The 15709-nt window shown below is 37.3% G+C and overlaps 1 protein-coding gene across 7 annotated transcripts in view; it reads left to right on the top strand.

Moving 5' to 3' along the window:
* The window catches only part of TAFA5 (TAFA chemokine like family member 5), a 439512-nt gene that overhangs the window by 350173 nt on the left and 73630 nt on the right, over positions 1 to 15709 (top strand). For 5 of the 7 annotated variants that reach the window (XR_008235716.1, XR_008235714.1, XR_008235713.1 and 2 more), the window contains 2 exons: positions 8371 to 8498; positions 12811 to 12930. Coding sequence is in view for 1 of the 7 variants with exons in the window: in XM_052790407.1 (XP_052646367.1) it covers positions 8371 to 8498 (128 nt within the window). In the remaining 6 variants the exon portion in view is untranslated. The remainder of the gene's footprint in view (positions 1 to 8370; positions 8499 to 12810; positions 12931 to 15709) is intronic. The other 2 variants (XR_008235715.1, XM_052790407.1) reach the window with 1 other exon arrangement.

Below are 15709 nucleotides of genomic sequence, written 5' to 3'. Positions count from 1 at the left end.
CGCATACTGAACTCAAAACATAGCACTGTACCAGCTACTAGGAAGACAGTTAACTCTATCCCAGCTGAAACCAGGACACTTTCCTGCACTCCCTTTCTACTACCAGCCTCATAATCTTTTATTCTCAGCTTCTTTCCATGGCACTAATCACTCTCTACCATGTAACCTAGTGCATATTTTATTCCTACTGTGGCTTCCTCCTTTAAAGTCCTGCTTTGCTGCCTACTCAGTAGTTACCTTGATATGTTCACATGCTTCATAGCTAGGAGTCCTTGAGGTCCTTCTCCCTCTTCCACAGCCTCCTAATCTTCCCTCTATAACACAGGAATGGTCCTGAATATCTGCCCAGTTATTTCACATTCTTCTTTTTACCACAGTAAATCTGGTCTTCCACTGCAGTACTCTGCTCATATCAAGAGGACTGAAATTGGTGTACTTAAGAGAAAAAAAACCCAAACAGCTCTGGTCTTTAGCCTTCACTTACCGACATTGTCCTACTGACTCCACTGAACAAGTTGTGCAAGTTTTTGACCTTACCCGTCTGCTTCAGTAGCTACTACATTTAGCTGGGCTTTGTCCTCTTTTTCCTTTATTTCTTGCCTTATTCTTTTTTTTTTCCTATTATCTGTTTTCTTGTTACTTTCCATTATATCCCTCCCTTGTCTCTATCCTTTACTGTTGTCTTCAGATTCTCTTCTTTGGGTCTGAAATTGCTGTCCCTCTCCAGTTATATTTGCTCTTCTCAGTGTGCTGGCAGCAAAGTGAAATGTGATGAAAACCTGATCTCTGAAGGGTTCTTTGCTGGCATAGCACAAATCAGATTTTTAGTAATTTTTACTTTGCTTCCAGCACACTAATTGAATACAGCAGAGCAGAACAGCAGGGGACAGAAACAGAAGACACTGAGTCCTGACAAAGGCTTTCTCTAGGGGTAGGTGTTCAATTAGCATCTCTTATTAGACGGCAAACGCTAACTACCCACAGACAATGAAGCAGTAGATCAGTCACAGATTGAAAACCAGTGAATATGTACATCTGTGGATATTCAAGCAAGTGCTGAAATCCTGGGCAACGTTGTGGGCCAGGCTGCCTATTTAAAACATTTGCATTTTAATATAGAGTTAGAAACCATCAACTTAAAGGAGGCTAGGAGCACATGTATTGTACCTAAATAAAATTCAACATGTAGATTTAATCTGTATTTATTATTTATTATGACTGTCAGGGTGCTTGTTGTGACCCTGTGAGATCTGGTAAGTGATACCGGATTTTTTTTTCTGTTGCTGTTAGATTGCTTTATAAGCAGTTGAAAAATATGTTATATTTGCTGTATTACTTCTCCGTGTAAGCAATTGTAGTAATTGCCAGCAAAAGGCTAAGGGGTTGAGAACAAATGTGGAGATATATTACAATCTCAAATGAGAGCAATTATAAATAGAAGAAAACTGGCCCTGAAAATGAAAATGGAAACAGACCTAAGTTGACTATGAAGCCCATTTGTGGGACACTTTCCATTTTAGGATAGTGCTTCTCTCATACAAATATTTGAACATCTGGATGTAGACAAATCTGAGATACCTATCACTAGATCACTGAGTCACGTAGTATTAAGGTTTTCAAAGAACTGGAAAGAGAGAGGCCAGGTAAATACATGCTCGTTTCTACACTACAAAAAGGTCAGATACCTTGTGTTCCTGTGCATTTACTCTCATATGCTTATTTTCATTATTTATTTATTCATTTATTGTTTGGGGCATTATAATGAGGAAGTTCTGCTATTTGGAGAGACAAACAGGAAAGAAGGTAAGAGCTGTTGAGTTTCATGAGAGTGCTCCTAGAATCTGGATTCTACTTCAGCTTTTTTTTGTTTAATTGGGGTTTGGTTTTTTGGGTTTTGTATCCTCCGTCTTGTGTTCTGGGGATTTATTATGTATTAATAATCATTTCTGATTTGTGGAATACCTTTGGACTTTCTCCCTCCTAAGCTGTCAGTATATATTTATTTTACAGGGTCTTATGAAGATTCAGCAAAACATTAGGTACCTTCTTAAAATTAAACAGATGCCTGGATGCCTTGCTAAATGCAGTAGTTTTAAAGTTAAACCTATGCCGCTGTTGTTTACTTATTAAGTTCCTATATTCACACAGCTTAATCCAGCAACCTCTTATGCCACAGCTGAATTCCTAGGTACAATTCATGTAAGTGGCAGTTGTGCCCCTTAGGCAGTCCTAGTTTGGGATGACATGGATGACTGCATTATTTAGAGATTATCTCCTGTATATTATCCTGCTCCTCCCAAATATACATTGCGCATGGTGCAATCTGCACTGTTTATGGTAAACCAAGGATTTTATTCCTTTTCAGGGAACAGGTCAATATTGAAGGTCTCTTCTCAACCCTGGGGTTGCAATAACATTTCTCCCTTACTGGAACTATGATTGGGGTGAGCTGCAGGAAAAGCTTCTGCCCTGTCATTCAGTCTTTTACTCTTCATCCAGTTATCTGGTCACAATTTGTAGCCTCTCTGTAGCCTGCAGGAGATCACTTTTTTCCATATATTTCTCAACTTCAGCTCAAGTATCCCTCCCAATCTTGACAGCAAGAGCTAAATGATAAAATGGCTGTCTAGACATTGCTATATTGCTGTTCTTAGAACTAAATAGTCTTTTGTCTAGATGCCCTATAAATAATTGAGACGAGCTAACTCTTTGTGAATTAGCACTGCTTCCAATTTTTTAAGTGGACCAGAATGACTGCTGTAAAAGGTATCCAAGGTTTGTGATGTTTCCTTGTTGTATAGTAAAATAGATTAACGTTTGGGGCTTATACACTATTACAGTCAAATTGCTGCTCTAAAGACAGTTCATGATTGCAATGTCTTATTACAGTACTGTGATTCAGTTTGTATTTCTGCTGGCCTCTTCCTGCTGCTGCAATTTAACTGATGCATGTTTTTAAAAGACTATTACTTTGCATATTTTTGTTGTTGATTAATTTCTTTTATATAAATATATATATAAATATAAATATATAAATATAAATATATTTATATATATATAAAAAAGCATGCTGTCTTTCTGAAGGAAAATGGGATGGAGAAAGGTGTCCAGGCTAGCAACCACTAAGAATTCAGTGGTTGCTAGCAACCACTAAGAATTCAGTGGTTTTGTTTCCAGCTCTGCAACAAATTTCTTGTGTGACTGTGGTCAAGTTGATTAACCTCTGTGCAAAATGGGGACAATGAACAGCATTTACCAGTCATAGGTAAAACTAGCTAAACATAACAAGTTCTGCAAAGTATTTTGGGATCTTTGATAGGTAGATAGTGTGTATGTACTAAATGAGGCAGAAGAGAGAAATGGTTGGAGCAAAAGGCTACAGCTGAAAAAAATGCAAGAAGGAAAAAGGAAAAATATGAGGTAAAGAGAACAGAGAGGTTGGGAGGAGTGGAATGATAGAAACAGTTGGGATCAATTGGAGGTGATTAATAATAGAAGATGTGGGCCCTGTTCAGAGTTAATAGGGCAAGAGAGTAACGCTAGGATAAATGTGTTTGTCTAGCTACATCTAAACTGATGAATCCAAAGCCATTTCTGAACTTTGGGAATCAGCTATGCTGACCAGCTTTCTTCAGATTTCAAGGAAAACAACAGTGAAATGATGTATGAAAATCAAAAAGGAAGTATTTTCTCCAATGCATACTTTACATCTTGCATTAAGTGCTACAAGCTAGCACTGAAAAAAATAACGTGAAGGAGAACATCATTCTATAAGAAAGATAGTTGAGCTAAGCTCTTGTTTAAGAAGCATGTTTCAAAATGGTACATTCTTCGTGGGCTTAGGAGAAATTTTCCCTGCTCCCCACTAGAATCTTCCATTTGCTACTTCAGGCATCTGGAATTGACTGCTAAACATCAACTAAGACATCTTTTTTTTTTTTTTTTTAATTTTATTTAGGTTCCTGTACCATGGTTTTCATTATGATTTGTAAATATTCATTTCACACACCACCTTTTATGCATAGGAGCATGATGTATTCTGAAATAATAAGTCTCAGTATCCAAATGCTGTTTTAATCAATATTCTTATTCAATGAAAAAAAATTATACATTTTTACTTTTATTTCCGAGCTCATTCTCCAACATTTAAAAAAAGATATGAGAAAACAAACTGTAAAATTCTGTTTTAATCTAACATATTTTAGATGGTTGTAAGATTTTGCATTTACTGCTGCTGCTGAAGAAGATTTAGATCACTTTTTTGCTATCACAAAAAGTTCATGATTTGCAGTTATGAGATTGACTAGAGATGCAGCAATTGATAACTTTCTGAATGTAGAGTGAATGTGTGAAAAGAAAGTTTAGTAAATAAAGCTGGTTTTCTGTAGGAAAGTATATATATAATGTTAAACCAGGTGAAAAGTTTCGTGACAAAATGTATCTAGTTGCAGTATTTAGCAGAAAATAATCTGTGGTGTTCTGAAACACTACTCAGTTGAAGAGTCTTAAATTGGACTGTACTGATCATGAATAGAGACTTTTATTTATTTATTTTTACTAATAACTGGAAATCCATTGCAAATTGCTTTATCTTACAAAACAGTTAAGAACACTTTGGTGGGTAGCTTGGCATCGTGTTGATATAACCTCTGCCTGCCTGCAACACCTCAGAACTTTTTGTACAGAAAACCCTTGGATAGACTCCTTTTGGTCTCCAGTTCAAATGGTATTACCTGGGAAAGCAATTCTACCATGTGCTGAGCACCGTCAGTTCCTATTATCTTCAGTTTAAGTGAAGGGGCACAGCCCTTCTGAGGAGATGCAAAGTAGTGTCAGCTCAGATTCTTAAGATGAAATTCAGTTCTTTGCAGAAGGTCTGCACAAAGCCTATGTATCATTTAAGTGCCACTTAATTCTTTATAATGGAGCTTGGAGTGGATTTGAAGAATCTGATAGGCTTTTTGCTGTCTTGTCTGCAGAGGGCTGAATTTCACCCCTAGTGAATATACACAGTAAAAAGGCAACTATACTGCCTCGGGAAATACATTGTATTCCTTTGCTTTGACTAGTGTAACTCAGTTTCAATTACTGATAGAAATTCTTCATATTATGCTGATAAAATCGTTGTGTACATTGCTCCCTCCCGGTATTATATATTTAGCTTCACTGTGATACTCTGCTATAATGGACAAACTGAAAAGTGAAAATGCGAAAACAGATGTGATCCCACAGTCACGAATATGGCCTCTCTTTTGCAACGGTGACTGCATGTATGTAACAGAGCAAGGCGTCTGTACAGGCTTCAGTTTAGACCTAAGTGTGAGGGTGCCCGCGGCCTGCATTGGCAAATGGCCCAGGAAACGAGGCCTATTCCGAGGGGAACGTGAGAGCGTGTGTGTTTGCCAGGCTTTGGAAACAAAGCGAGGGTCAGCTTGAAAAGCTGGGTAAAACAGCTAGGAAGATCTCCAACGGGGGAGAGACCCAGTGGGGTGGGCAGGCGGGTGGGTGCTGCCCGCTCAGGGGGGGACGGTGGGGCTGTGGGGGGCACCCGCACGGCCGGGGAGGGGATGGGGAGAGCCGGGTGCCCTTGATTGTGTGCTGAAAGTGTCTGGGATTAGTTCTGAGGGGGTGTTTAAGAATTCCCAAGTGTTTATGAACATTTCGTGTCTAGTGCTATGGTTTACTTTTTTGTATTCCTGGCATTGATCCTGCACTGCTGCTGGTTATGTGTCACTAATAAATTAATAAACCATTTTGATACTGATTTGCTTTAAACCATGTGAGGGGAGTAGCTTTTTCAAGCAAAAGAAATTGTTCCAATTCTCAAGGCCTAAATGCATGAGCTAGTCTATACACTTAGCACAGAAATGTTTTAGACTTTAAGTTCTGTAAAATACTCTTGGTGTATTCTAAATTTGTGTGGATATAGCCAATACCCAGAGCAAGGATTCCATATACTTGTGATATTACCGATAGCTGCATTCTGAGATAGCAACCAAGCAAACACTCAGAGTCATTCACAGAGGAGAGAAATTTTTTTTTAAAGATTAGTTCAAATTATGTTTCCAGGAAAGCCTCCCACCTGAGAATGTAGAGGCAATCTGGTACATATTTTTGAGTTTAAGCGACTATTCAGTCTTTCAGTGATCCTTCATATTGTTGAAACATTGATAGAAATAGCCATTTTGATATGTGAATTGCAAAATATATGCATGCAAATGGGTGAGGTTTGGTGTTAACATTTTACTGAGCTTTTTCTGTAAAGCCTGCAACTGGATGCATGCCTTCACTCAGAAAGGGTGAGGCTATTATCTGTTACATAGGAGATGTTAGTCTTGAAAACTGATATAATCCAGTTCTCGGTAGAGCAGTACCTATGGACCCCAAGCACAATCCAGATTTCTGTATTTTATGTGCTATAAAAACTTAGTGGATTTGCTTCAAAAAATTGTAGTTATGAAAATTGTTTGGGAATCATTCCTCCAGCGGTACATATATTGCCTAAGAAACAGTGCAAATTCCTATGTAGACGTTTGGGAGCTAAAGTGTTTTTCGTAATGAAAATCTTAATATGAATTTCAGATTGAGCTTCCACTGAAAGAAATCAGTGTTCATTATATTGGTAGAGCTTACCAACAATTGTACCGGGACTGAGGACACAAGTTGTTTCATGTCAAAGTATTGGAAAGGATTTTATTAGAAGACTTTAAATTACACTTCTATTTCTTGCCATGATCCAGTGGCACTGGGAATTGTATTCTTAAGTCCTTCCAGACAGAGGAAGTCAGGGGTGTAGGGAGGCTGAATCATACATTCAGGTGAGCAGACAGAGCTGCAACTGCCACTGGGTATAAATGTCTGCTTTTAAGCTCCTTGGACCCAAAATTAATTTGGAGCATCAGAAGCTTCTTGTACGCTTATCTTGCCAAGTATTTCTCCTGTAGTTCTCTTTTTGTTGGGCTCATGACTGTTGAAGATACATTGCGTGTATTGGTGTCACACATCAACATAGAGGAAGACATTATCTGTGTCCCTGTATGTGGAACTTGCTCTGCCCTTGAATCCTAGGACACTTACATACAAATTGAGGTGGTGAAGCTTTCTTATAGTCTAGCCCAGGATTGCTGAGATGATCTCTGAAGGAATTGAGCACCATTTTCTGTGGATTGCAAGCCTTACAGTATAAGCAAAAGATAGATTGTTTGGGGGGGCTTGGCTTACCTTGTTTAGCATGAGTATATGGCACCATGCAAGTGAGTACATCTCTGTATATGTATTTTATAAAAAGTATCCCAAACTAACACTCCCCCCTCCAATTTTGCCTACGGGGGAGAGTGAAAGGGTAAGAAAATATTAGATATTAGTCATATTGCTTAATATTCTACTACAGAGGTGAACTCAAAAGCAGTAGTATTATAATCCAGAAAGAAGTCTACAGGAATTAAACACCCTTTTCTCCCTGCCTTGAAGAAAAGTTTCTCCCTACAGCTCCTCTGCATCTACTTCAATGCAGTCAGAGCTCTGTTGTTCCAAGACTAATTGCTGTGTATGACCTTGAGGAAATTTTGCAGAACAAGCTTACTAGAGACACAGGCATTAGGAGGAACCACAAAACACACAACACACCACCTTTCAGACAGTTAGGGACCTTCATGAGTAGACTTCCTTTCCCTTGTAGTAATAGGGTAATAGGGTGTTTTTTCCAGTCTTTTCCCTCTGCTTATTGTCTCCTTCCCCATGATTTCCCAACCTTTACTTCATTCAACACCTGTCCTTCTTATGTTCCTCCTTTCTGCCCCTAACTATGCCCCTACCATTGCAAGTATCACAGAGTTTCACAATTGCGGTCATTATGTTGACCCCTCTGCCTGTTTATTATAGCTTTTCTCTCTCCACTCTGTGTCTCATGTCTGTCTACACTGCAAGCACTTCAGGATAAGGAGTGTCTTCCTAGGTTTATAACAAGTCTAACACAATGGATCCCAGTCATAGGTAATTTTTAGGCTACCATAATGATTAGTTAGGACAGTAAGTATTCAGTTGTTAGCCCTTCCAACAGTATTTCCTTGACTGTAAGAAGCATGGAATTAGAAAGTTAGCTGACTTTTATGTTTTTTTGATTTACAACAGAGCTGTCTTTTGTTTTATTGTTGTTTTTTAAGTTCTGTTTTTATTATGAAATTTGTTGGCACAGCAGGTGTTGTAAATAATTTTGTAAATTGCCTACGGCTGTCTACATCATAACCTATGGCTGCATTATCAGATGATGAAAATAGACAACTCAAATGAGAAAGTGTTTAGAGATAAGTGAAATGTAAATTCTCCTGCCAATTGGTTTTGGTTGTTTTTTTTTTCTTTTCTGTTCCATAGCACGAATTATCAAAACAAAACAGTGGTGTGAAATGCTTCCATGTTTAGAAGGAGAAGGCTGTGATTTGCTAATCAATAAATCAGGCTGGACCTGTACACAACCAGGAGGACGGATAAAGACAACCACGGTAGGTCACTTCTCTGTTCTATATTTCTTCAGTTTCTCATTCACTTTAGTTTATTGGAAAAAAAAAAAGAGTGAGATTTCTGATTGTTTTTCAGCACAGATATGTAAAGTCTGTTGCCTTATAATTAAGATATGTGCCCAAGTGTGCTTCCTGAAATACACAGCAATGTTATCACAAAGACAAGAAAAATGTGTAATTCCCACAGTTACTAAGAGTGGAAATTATATCAAGGTTTTCTTAAAAGGCACCAGTGGTTTAACTAAAATGTGTATTCAGCCTGAAGATAGTATCTTATTGCTTCACTGTACAAGAGTTTTCTTATGCTGAGGAAGTGTAGGGTATAAAAGTGAACACATGGTCTAGCAGGGTAAAAGAAAGCTTTCACTGGGAATTGGGGAGAAAATATTTTTGCTATTCCCACTGTACTGGAAAAGCAAGACACACAAATAGATCTTTAATTTTCAGTGAGACAATCAGTGAGACCTATAGAAAACATAGTAAAAGAACCCTTCTTTCAGCTTCCTTTGGTCCTGTTTTGTTGGTAAAACCCTCAATTCTCTGATTTGGTGTTTTGGGGCACGTGCTTGTAGTGAAGCTGAGAGTATATACGACGGTAATACTTTCTAAGGCCTGTAATATATCAAACAGATTTCTAGAAAATGTTCTCAAATGCCAATAATTCTTTGACTTAAAAAATGGAAAAAAATCTGAAGAGATATAATAGAGCAATATTCTGATAGCTTGCTAGACCTCTTGAAATGATTTTTCCCCCCTATAATCTTTTTTTAGATTTACATGGATCTTGAGTATAATTTAAATAAGTGCAATTTCAAGAATATTTAGTCTTAAAAGTACTTATCAGTGAGGACTAAATTAAGGCCCATCATCCCCTGCACAATTTCTCCGTCTGAGCAGGAGACAGACACCAGTACAAACCCTTTTATTGTTTTAGAATACCCGTGTTTTTGAAAATTAACATGTTTTTCACTTTTTAAAAAAGAATGAAGATTTGATAGTGCTTTATGAGAAACTTACAAAACAAACTTTATGAATTGTGATCACTCTTTTGATGCTCCTGTGTTTACCAGGCATAATATTCACTATGGACAGGGCTGTAAAACTTAACTCAGTCTCTGAGGTCTTTTACTTAAATACTGTTTGCCTTTAGATCCTTTGCATTCAAGTTATGTAAGAGTGACATAAAAAAACAAAGGAAGGAAATAAGTTTTTGAAACATTAATGCCAACTTCCAAGGGCAAGGCAACCTAATACAGTAACTTTGTCATACTTGAAATATTATCTTAAATCTCGTTAATTCAGGGGTATTTTCTGTCCCTGAGGTAAACAGAAAACCCATGTACTGTGACACATTGCCAGCTGTCATTATAGTACTTTATTTGATGTTTTATGCTAATGGCATGACTGAGTAATGCGAAGTAAGCATTCAGTATCTATCTTTAATGAAGTGATTCAGATATCCTTTCAGATTAAACACCAGAAGCCTGATTCTGAACTCTTACTTCTCTGTGTAGCTCTTCAATGCCATTGACATGAATGGAATGACTCATGATTTTGATTAACGTAAATGAAATCATAATCATGCACCATCAGAAAAATTAAGGCCATGACAAGTTTACTGTAATAAAACAGACTCTCCCCCACACAGAGACATCATTGTCATTGGTGAGGAGAGATTCTGCCAGAGAGCCAACTGTAGAACAGCTCTGAGCATAAGCCCTCATCTAACATCAAGCAGTCTCAAACAGTTGGTATCACACATGCAGACACACAACAAACACACAGTACTTTTCAGTCAAGCCAGACTAGCAACTCAGAATACTTAAAGAAGCACTGAATCCAGAAGGGGAAAGAGGAAAAAAGAAAAGAAAAAAAAAAAGAGCCCAAGAAACCCCAATCTGTAATACAGTATTACTAAAATATTAATAATAATAATTAAAAAAATGTTCATTTGTTCTTTAGCCACTTTGTTGAAGGGTAATAATTTCGGGAACTATGTTTTAGGATGACTCTATGAAGTGCATGACTGTGATTAAAAGAAAAGAAATTTTCTAACAGAAACACCAAGATACATTATTTACTGTAGCAGTACTCTTAGGTCAACAGCTGCTGATGCAGTCAAGTAATTTCTATTTCTGCTCCTAATGAATGCACCTGAGTTGCCAGGCCCATCATGCATGTAAGTGTAACAGGAAGGAATTCTGGCTGGGAAGGGCCAGAAAAATGACCACCGGGTAGTATGGGGAAATAAATGTCCAAACATATTGAATCAATTTTTATACACTAAATTTCTGTTATTAAGTAGAAATAATTCCTGACCACATCTCCAGCAACAGCCAGATTAGGTCCTTAATTTGTTAACTATCAGTTTTGTTAACACACATTTGTTAATCTAATATTTGCAGGCCTTTCCTGCTAATATTAGTTTGTATTTTGAAGATACTTGGCAGTAGGTCTTGCATTATCATAGCGGTGGTAGATCATGTAGCAGAGAAATCACTGTTTGGTAAATGCTGAGACAATAATTTGCCACCCATACTAAAGCCAGAACAGTATTGAACTCTGATGGACTGAGACTAGCTGTTGTGATAATACCAGCTTTCACACTGGTTCCAGGAGGTCGTGTAGAAGTGTAACTTTAAGTACTGGGTTTAGAAGTAGCACATGGAAAGGTAGAACTAGTGGAGATCTTATGTAGGACAGGAGTTCCTTTTTATGTGAGAATATACTTTAGGACTCACAGTTAAATATGTTTCTACCAAAAAAAGGAAGAAATAGGATTTGTTTTCTGTAGATGGGTTTAACATTTAGTATTTTTTCTATGAAAATACCAAGCAAACAGCAAATGAAAATACCCATTGCTCCAAAGCAAAAGTGCAATTTCTGTAAATTGTTTGGAAAGCGCTGCTGCTGCTTTATGCTTTGTGTCAAAATTGTTTAGACTTCCTATGCAGAGCCAGATTTTTTCACTGCCTGGCACTTTTTGTGATCACCCCTGGAAATAATGCAACCAAATCAGAATTCTCTCCTCACATGGGTAGCAGTGTTTTATATCCATTTTGTGCTCACTTTGCACAGCTGTAAATGACTACACAAGGTGTGAGGCAAAGGAAAATCAGACTTAAAGTATACTCTAAATGGATCTGGATGTCACTTCTGCCCTGTCATCCTTTCTACAAGGTGTGAATGAACCAAAGATTTTTCATCTGCTAAGAGGCTTTTAGAATTGAGGATTGACTGGGCTAACTGCCAATCTATGTATTAAGCAGCTGACTGTCAATACAAGGAAATAATATGGCAACTTGTAAAAGAAGATGGCAAGAGAATACTACACAATTGTTAGCACTTTCAACATACTAAGTACTTTCATGTAACAAATGTCTTTACGGTCACTTTAAAATCACCTGCCTTAAAAATTTCTTCTCCTTTTGCTATTCTCATTACTCTTTCAATTCTTTTTAAAACAAAAAAAAGCAGCTATATGATTTTTTAAAATAGTATGTAGTTTCAATAGTTCCAGAAGATATCCCTTTTTTTTTTTAAGATATTGCTGAAGGGCCTGTCCATTTCATATTTCAAGTATAAAACTTGCCAGTGTATAGATGAGAAGATACACAATGTATTGGATTTACAGGGAAGATTAATTTTAGCACCAAAGTGTATATATGTTGTCAATGATCCATCACTCCCTAATTGTTACTTAATTAATTCCTTCTTCTACATGATGTGATTTCAATGCATGGAGCTTAACAGAACATTCATGCGCCAGTTCCTCAGTAGCTAACCTTTTAAAACCTTTGCAATTTTACTGCTAAATTAGCTGAAGTGGGAAATTAAGGAGTATGAAGAAGCTAAGAGAGAGCTCACAGTGGATAAAAGGTGTAATTACTCTGACATGGAGCTCAGTGCTTAGCTAGTAAAATTTACTAAGGATCTAGCTTCACCAAGGGACGTGACTTTCTTAATAGAGTTTACTTACACACAGAGCAACTTAGCATTCCTCACCATTAATATAAATGACATGCTGGCTGGGTTGGAAAGGCAATTTGTTCTTTACTCTGAAAAATACAATAGCTGTTTGTATTGGCTGCAATTTAAATCAAGATTTTTCTGCGGAGCTTTATCATACACATATGTATGATAAAGGTAACTCAGACAAAATGTACTGGTTTGCTTTTCATCACTGACTTACTTACAAACAATGTGTTCTCATTCATACCATTACATTCAAAGTAAAAAGAAATATATATATGTTACATATTTGTAACATACTTGAGAATTTACTTTTTTGTAGACTGAAGACCAGCTGGAAATGTCCTGAGGCCATGGTCTAGTGGTCTGAGCTTGGGACTGGGAGCCAGAAACTCCTGAGCTCTAATCCCGGCTCTGACAGTGACTCCCTCTGTGGCCTTGGGTAAGTCACTGAACCTCTCTGCCTCAGTTTCCCCAGCAGTAAAAATAAGATTAACAATCCTTAGCTACCTACCTTAGTGAATTTGGGAGTCCTGAGTTAATATTTTAAGAGGTTTAGAAATTCAGAGTAACTTAAAAATAAAAATACTGTTATTTATAAATGTCCTTCCTTATTGGTGATATTCATGTTGTTGCTAGATATTCACATAACCCTGGCATTCCTGTACCTAGCCTCACCTACATTCCAGCTCTGAATGTTTCTAAATGTGCATTTCACATCTCCACAGGTCAGCTGATTTTATTTGGTTAAGCTGTTTTTGGAAGTTTTTTAACATCCCACCAGTTCTAGTTCCATGTCATTCCAGGACACAATGCCCACCAAAATAAGCTTTCAGACAGCACGAAATTATAACAGTGGAATGATGCAGGCATGCATGCCATGCCAAATTAATTTTCCCTCTTCCCCTTGGTCAGAAGTGGTCCACTGATGAAACAGATACATTAAATCCACTTGTCAGCAGTTCATCTACCTAGTTCCCTCACTGTCCAAACTGTAACAGGAACACTACATACAGACCAAGATTACAGAGGTTATTTTTCAGGAGGCTGGTGTATCCTGTCATCCCAATCCAAAGAATAGCTTTTAGAAACAAGCAGGAAGTTATTATCCTGAATTTTCCATCATTCATAGCCAAGACTGTTGGGGAATCAGAATCTTTGTCTATATTTAAGTTACGGCACCTGGAGTACATCCTTGCTTCAAAGTCCATATACATGCACAATTGTGAGTCCCAATGTCTTCTCTGTCTTCTCTTTTTCTGTGTGGCCTTCTTCATGATGGCATGCCTGCCACTGCCTCATGAGAGATCTTAGCAGCAGCAGAAAGGGCTCTCAAAAATACACTTATGTGGTGAAATAGATCATTAACTCAGCCTGATTCTCTTGCAGATCATCCTCAGCCATGCTCACTCTGAATTTCTTGTTGGATTTCTAGAAATCTGGTTTAAGAAAATCACTATCCTTATTGTCACTAAGAAACACCTGTATTCTTAACTCCTGCTGTCAGCCAGTTAGAGCTTCATGAGCTCTGAGACCATTGCTTCATCAAGCTTTATGCATCGCAAAGTCCTCTAAAACTAACTTAGGTCTCAGTAGGGTGATCCTGAAATTGCTATTTTAATAAAGTTTTCTGAGACCACTACCATGTAATTGGAAGCTAGCCTGAAATACCTTTTATCTGTTAAAACATTTTTATGTTCTACTTTTATATTTATCTTCCAAGTTGAGAAAGGGTAGAACATGAACACTTTCTGCAGAATATGTTCTGCACATATTGTTAAGGTCAAAAAGTCATGATATTTGGATGTGTTACTGTACATATGAACTACCAGAACTAGGTTACTCGTAATTAACATCTCATCCTGCTGTAACTGCATATCTACAGGATCAGTCCTAGTCATGGTCTAGTGCTTTAACTAACCGTTCTAATATTTTTTTGTTAAATTGATATTCTTCTCAGTAGTGCTACCATTAATTATGAGAGAAAATACCAATTCTTGACGTGTCATAGCCATGTGCTTCAGTGTATACTCTATAGATTTGTACCCCAAGACCTAGATTCGCCCTGTTATTTATTGCCATGGCTTTCAAGAGATTTTTGTGCTCCACTGCTGTAATTGTTTACAAAAGGTATCATAATTGACAAATGGATCATCATTGTAGTACCAGAACTAGATTCCTTTCTGTTAATTTCCAAGCAAGTTAGCATGTTAGTTGGATGTCTTAAGTCTCAGAGAGGTTAAAAGTCATGTTTCTACTTCTTGTGTTAGAAATGAATAGTAGCTCAAGACAAGCACACAAGTAGAGTGGTGGGATGGTCTTTGTGGCCCCATGTGTTAAGTCCTTACTGCACTGAGGAAGCTAAAAAGAAATAAAATCCTCATGAAGCTCAAGAACCTAGAGTGGGGCCATGCTATTGGTTCATAATATGCAAGCTCTCTTGCATATTAATACTGCTTCAACTAGTACAGTCTCTTCAAAGCTGTGTAGTCCTTTGTCATACCAATGTACTGAAACCCACCCATTCTATTCTCCGTCATCCTTATCAAAATACACTTCTTTGTGGCAAATAACTGATCTTCAAGTCCTAAATCCAAAATACTAGCAAAGGTTTTGCAGTTTTTGTAGACTTCATGTTGAAAGGAGCTGGCAGAAACTTGAAGAACCACCTTAAAGAGATTAGGTGCTGCCTTCTGTCCTCAACGCTGAATACTGGTTCTACTGATGTTCAGTGATTCACACTGCATGAAAAGAGACCGCAGTTTACTCCAAGAATAACTTGGAGTAAAATGTCTAAGTTGAAATCATATTTTGTTAACATCTCAAATAATTCCATGGAAGAAAATAGGGAAACATAGGTTTTGTTCATCTCTTTCAGAACACATATTTTCAGATTTTAATGGGGAATTATAATAGCCTTATGTTTCCTTGTGCTTTATAACGTTACAGAAAATATGAATACCCATTTCTGCAGAGACTATTTTAAATATATTGCAATCCCTGTACAAATAAATAAACAAACTCCATTTTCAGACAGATAAGATTTCTAAAGATATCTTTTCTTTCAGGAATCCTTTTTCTTAACTCATATTCATATTGGGAGGTTGCTTCTAGCATTCAGTCCTGTCTTACTATGCTAACTTAGGGACAGAACAGATTTAGATCCAGTGAGGTAAAACTGATTTACTGATTAATACTTAGGGAGAATTTTTCTTTGTGAT

This window comes from Harpia harpyja, chromosome 6 (genome assembly GCF_026419915.1).
Source record: "Harpia harpyja isolate bHarHar1 chromosome 6, bHarHar1 primary haplotype, whole genome shotgun sequence".
In the NCBI taxonomy this organism is placed as follows: Eukaryota; Metazoa; Chordata; class Aves; order Accipitriformes; family Accipitridae; genus Harpia; species Harpia harpyja.
The sequence above is the reverse complement of the archived record's forward strand: the minus strand, read 5'-3'. Positions and strand labels throughout refer to the sequence as shown.